At 42.5% G+C, this 5,437-nt stretch overlaps 1 protein-coding gene across 1 annotated transcript; it reads left to right on the top strand.

Annotated features, from left to right (window-relative positions):
• The first annotated feature begins 1,409 nt into the window (after nucleotides 1-1,409).
• Nucleotides 1,410-4,624, top strand: ftr84 (finTRIM family, member 84). The gene is made up of 7 exons (XM_026360779.1): nucleotides 1,410-2,099; nucleotides 2,207-2,302; nucleotides 2,452-2,685; nucleotides 2,765-2,921; nucleotides 3,011-3,067; nucleotides 3,162-3,215; nucleotides 3,419-4,624. The coding sequence occupies exons 1-7, from the start codon at nucleotides 1,527-1,529 to the stop codon at nucleotides 3,958-3,960; spliced, it is 1,713 nt and encodes a 570-aa protein (XP_026216564.1). The 5' UTR covers nucleotides 1,410-1,526; the 3' UTR covers nucleotides 3,961-4,624.
• Nucleotides 4,625-5,437: the final 813 nt, after the last annotated feature.

The following is a 5,437-nucleotide window of genomic DNA, read 5'->3' as shown; positions in this document are numbered from 1 at the left end:
CAGGAGGAAAGAGGCAGAGGGAAGGGAGGAGGGAGAGAGTACCGACCGGCACAGTCAATGACATCATGGGCTCTCTGGTGTCTATTCAGCCTCATTAGCTCACTGCCTCAGTGCAAAGACTGGCTTCTATAGAAAGATTGATCTCACTCTATTTATTCTATTTAGTATTTTATTCATTTAAGTTCATTACTGATCAATATTTCCTTGTTCTGGGAAAGGTGCTACATGCATATAAAGAAAAACTATTGTTGTTCTCTTTGTTGCTCTGAACAAACAGATCATCTGTGTTTTCTCTCCTCTGCAGCATAAACTCAGCTCACAGCTACTGAATCTGCAATTCCCATTCTCCATCACTCTCCCAGCCCTCTTCCTTTTCTCTCTTTCTGTCTCCGACTATCATTGTCACAAGAGCACTGCTGTCTCGACACAGATGAGAGCAGCCCTTCAAAAGACAACACTGACAGCATTAAGTGGGCACATTACAGTAAACAGAGCACCCTCTCACAGCTTTACGTGAACTATACTAGACCAGAAATATGGAGCAAGCTATTTCTCACACTGCAAACTTTCTCAAGAGAGAAAATCACGCAGCATAATAATTGATGACAACATTCTCTGCTGTGTGAACAGTAGGTAGTTAGTTCATGGTGCACTTGAATAGCATTGCATTGTTGCGTTACACTGTACATTTATACAATTTTTACTTACATGAACTGGTTGCAAATACTTAATTTCTTAGTATTACGTTGTTCAGCATTTTCCTCTGGTGTTCCAGCACTTTCACTAACAAACGTGCTTCTCTTGGAACCCACATCCTGAAACTGTGTATCAGGATAAACAGAATAAGTTGTTTTCACATCATGTACCATCATGAGACACGCTGCTCAGTCAAGTGGAAACTTGGAGTGTTTGAAGGGTTATGTGTTACTCTTTGGATATACCAAACAGCACAGAATACAATACACACAATAAATGTTGGTGTCAGGGGAAATTTTACGTAAAACAACAGTGAACAAATGACCGATTGGTTTCTGATTCCCATGTATCGTACACTTGACAAACTGTGCTAACAAGGTAATATGAATTCTGTAGACGTTTGAATAGATGCACTCATTTAAACTTTTTTTTCCAATAAATTACAATACCAGTGATGTAATATGTTGATACCTCTTTAAGGAAGATTTCCACTGTGCATTCATGTTCTTGTTTAGTCTACACTTGTCATTATTTTGCTGACAAGAATATGACATTACTGTGGGAGTTTACCTGAAATTTCTGCTGCATAGGCAAATTTCATCATGGCTGCAGTCCTCAGTACTTTCACTCAGACGCTGGGAACGAGTTCTGTGGGAAGACATCACCTGTCTGCTTATAGTAGAAACAAAGCGTTCCAGTTAAATGTCAGCAGAAACAGTGCTGCCTGCTGTTGTAGGATCACGGGACCCTGACAACTTGCACTCAACATTTCACATATGACATAAACGATCTGTATTCTGATCTAGAGCATTTTGCTAATTGAATTCAACATGGCTGAGTCTAATTTTCCTTTACCAGAGGAGATTTACTGTTCACTGTGTATGGACACACTGAGGGACCCGGTCACCATCCCCTGTGGTGATATCTACTGCCTGGAATGCATCAAGGTCTACTGGGACCAGTTTGAACACATGGGTGTGTACAGCTGCCCTCAGTGCCATGCAAAATTCACTCCACGGCCTGTGCTGAGACGTAACCTGCCTGATGTCGACCAAGAGCCGCGGCGCCAGCTCCCAGAGCTCACTCCTTTCCCCTACATGCACCGCGAATCCTTCTGTGATTTCTGCGTTGGCCGACGCAGCAAGGCCGTGAAGTCATGCCTCATGTGTTTGGCCTACTACTGCGAAACACATGTCAAGCCTCATTATGAGTCGTCCACGTTCAAGAGGCACAAGCTGGTGGATGAGACGGGCCATCTTGACAGAAAGATTTGCCCCCAGCACGAGAAAGGACTGGAACTGTTCTGTCGCTCCGACCAGATGTGTATCTGTGTGCTTTGTACAGTAAGAGAGCACCGCAGTCACAACATCACGTCAGCAGAAGAAGAACGCATCGAGAAACAAGTGAGTTGGGAACTTGTCTGTGATTCAATATGTCTGAGGGAATGACATTTGACTTAAAACCCACCAAAAAAAAAGCCTTTCTACTCATCGTTATGTTCTTCAACCAGAAAGTCCTGGTGGTCACCCAGTCGGAAGTGCAGCACATCATTCAGGAGAGGATGAAGGAGCTGCAGGATCTCAAGCATAATGTGGATGTTCTCAAAGTAAGATGAGAGCCAGTGTTTTAAGAAGGTGTGAGATGTTTTACATAAACATCCACATTAAAGTCACTATCGAAAGGATTAAAAAATATTTACTTGGCATCTCCAGTGGTAGTCTTTAAAACCTACTAACCAACTGATTGACTTTGTAGAGTTCTGCCCAGCGAGCACAGACAGAGAGCGACAAGACTTTCCACGAAATGCTGCAAGCAGTGGAGCGCTGGAAGGCTGAAATCAACCAGATGATAATGGCCAACATGCAGGCTGCAATGTCGCAGGCTGAGGGCTACGTGGACCGCCTGGAGCAAGAAATACAGGAGCTGCAGCGCAGAGACGCAGAGCTGCGGCAGATCCTCGAAACAGAGGACAACATTCACTTTCTGCAGGTGCCGATAAATGTTTATTACCACTCAGTTTGTGTTTCTGACAGGTTGACTGGACTGACGTGTTTGATTTCATATGCAGAATTTTCCAACCCTGTGTGTTCCTCCTGAGGCTATGGTGCCCAAAGTGCTCATCAACCCTCAGTTTTCTTTTGGAGAGATGAGCAAGACGGCTGCAGAGATGAAGGAACAGCTAGATGACATCTGTAAGAAGGAACTGAGTAAAATCTCCAAAGCAGGTTAGTTTTAGGAGATGATAGCTAAAAAAAAAAATTACTTTTTAATGTAAAAACCAAAATGCCAACCTAACAATGCATCATCCTTACAGTAGGTGAAACTCCTATATACATACTTTTACCAAGAAATGGAGACAAACAACTCAAAGGCAAGTGTTTATTGCTTTCTGTCTAGAGCACATGACTATAAAAGCGTTTTTGTAAAAATATCTCATTTATTTCCATGTTTTCTAATCCAAGCAGTTCCCTCCAGAGTAGATTTGCAGGCACCAAAAACCAGAACAGACTTTTTGAGATGTGAGTAAACTGTCAGTCCATTCAGTGCCTGTCACAGTAGCATCTTGCATGTTGTGCTATGAATTATATTGCATGTGTTGATAAAGGGGAACGATTGATTTAGTGGCTGTGGGTGAAAAAGTGAACAGATGAATGGCGGTTTTTCCTCCACTAAACTGAACTAAATTAACATATGTGTGTTGTGCATGGCTGTCTCTGCTCAGACTCCTGCAAGTTGTCCTTCGATCCAAACACCGTCTACAAAGAGCTGGTTCTCCTGAATGGCAACCAGAAGGTGGTCAGGAAGAAGACGGTCCAGTTTTACCCGGATCATCCCGATCGCTTCGATGGCTTCTCCCAGGTGCTGTGCAAGGAGCCCCTGCACGGTTTCAGATTTTACTGGGAGGCGGAGTGGAGCGGAGAGTTTTCCGTCGGGGTGGCCTATAAGAGCATCAGTCGCAAGGGGAAGAATTCGCACAGCCTGCTGGGATACAACGAGAAGTCTTGGAGTCTCCTCTGCTCAGACTCAGGCTACTCTGCCTGGCACAGCAAGGTAGACCAGGACCTTCCAGATGCTCAGAGGGCCACTCGAATCGGCGTGTACCTGGATTACGCCGGCAACACTGTGGCCTTTTACACTGTCTCAGAAACGATGACTCTTATCTACAGATTCAAAGCTCAGTTCAGTGAGCCTCTGTATGCTGGTTTTGGGGTGGGATCCTCCGTTACCCTTTGCCAACTAAAGCAGAATCCCACACCTCACTAAGATTTACTCACAACATCCATTGTGAAGGAGGTAGATCTACTAATTATTGACTGTACAGAACAATTTAAAGTTTGCACAATCCATTTTCATGTGACTGTGACCACATTGTGCGTGTTAATAGACACCAACCTAGCACTGAACATCCTGTCTCATTACATGGCATCTGTGAAGGGGTACGATATGTTGGGCTGCAATACATAATGCACTCAAAGCTTTCTCAGTGGAAGTAGTATAATTGCCATATACACTATTTTCTGCTAACAATCCCACAATGCACTGCTTCCTTTTTTTTACATTACATTGAATTAAAAGGCCTTTGCTTCATGCCGCTGGCCCTTTGGTACCGTGGCTCTGAGAACAGACAAGCAGCTGAAAGAGTGAGAAGAACTGAAGCTGAAGAAGCTGATTTTATGAAGATAAATCCTTTAAAGTCACAGCAACAACAACAAACACAGAAATCCCTATCAGCAACAAACTATCACAGTTTGAGCACCGGAATAAATGTACTGTATGTTCTTTATGCTTAATATAAACATGTTGAAAGAACCCTGACATTCCTAACACGCTTCATGACATTTAATAGGCTGCCTGCTGTGTAACCTTTCCAACACCAGATGTATGAAGCTTCACCAAATAAATAAATACACCAGGTCTGTAACTCTTTCATGTCTACTGTGTAGGAGTGTCTATTTCAAACATTTGCTCATTATCAATGGCTTCTCGTCCACCACAGTCACCATGTGCTGGGAGCTTCCTGTCCTGTTCCTGTCACTTTTTCTTCAACCTCCAGCTTTTGAAATGGCAAACTTTATATTATGGATCTCATCTTTCATGTTCATTGTTCAATGCTATTTTTACCTTTCTATAGTGCTGACAACTCTATTGTTACATTATTTTTAAATTCATTTTCACAGTGATTCATAGAAAGGACAAGGAACAATAGTCTCTTGGCTAAATTTCACTTAGCGCCCATGATTTGCAAATGAAATGAACCAGTGTACAACACTGCTTTACATGTTCCATGTAGCATGGAACTGCAAAGCATGTACGTTACAGGTGTTTAACACTACTACTACTGCATACAGTGTGATACCATTTGTTTACATTGCTAACTTTAGCATAAACACTGTTGACACTCTAGTTTTTGTGACAGCAGTCCACAACTTAATTAGTCTATAAATATATGATGAAGTTCAGCTGAACAGAATATTTTAAATGACACAAGAATTGAAAACCGCATGGGCAAAAACAATAGTATGCTTTATCTAATACACAACCTTCAGAGGCAGCTCTCAGTGAGGCTTCTGCACCTGCCAAGAGGTAGTTTGGTCCATTTGAAGGGGGCCTTCTGCCGACTGCAGAATATAAAATTTAAATGCAGAATTTAAATGTCCATTTAAAAGTAAGGAAAGGAAAACAAGGATTTCCACTAAGGAGATTTTCTTGTTTTAACCATGAGCGCTGCTAATGGACATCA

This window comes from Anabas testudineus, chromosome 1, assembly GCF_900324465.2.
Source record: "Anabas testudineus chromosome 1, fAnaTes1.2, whole genome shotgun sequence".
Lineage (NCBI taxonomy): Eukaryota > Metazoa > Chordata > Actinopteri > Anabantiformes > Anabantidae > Anabas > Anabas testudineus.
This window is presented reverse-complemented; position numbering and strand designations above follow the sequence as displayed.

Bases quoted from the DNA above. Each gene is read 5' to 3' on its own strand.
- ftr84 (XM_026360779.1), top strand. From the start codon at position 1,527: ATGGCTGAGTCTAATTTTCCTTTACCAGAGGAGATTTACTGTTCACTG. The intron at 2,100-2,206 runs GTGAGTTGGGAA...TTCTTCAACCAG, and splicing joins AAGAACGCATCGAGAAACAA to AAAGTCCTGGTGGTCACCCA. The intron at 2,922-3,010 runs GTTAGTTTTAGG...TCATCCTTACAG, and splicing joins GAGTAAAATCTCCAAAGCAG to TAGGTGAAACTCCTATATAC.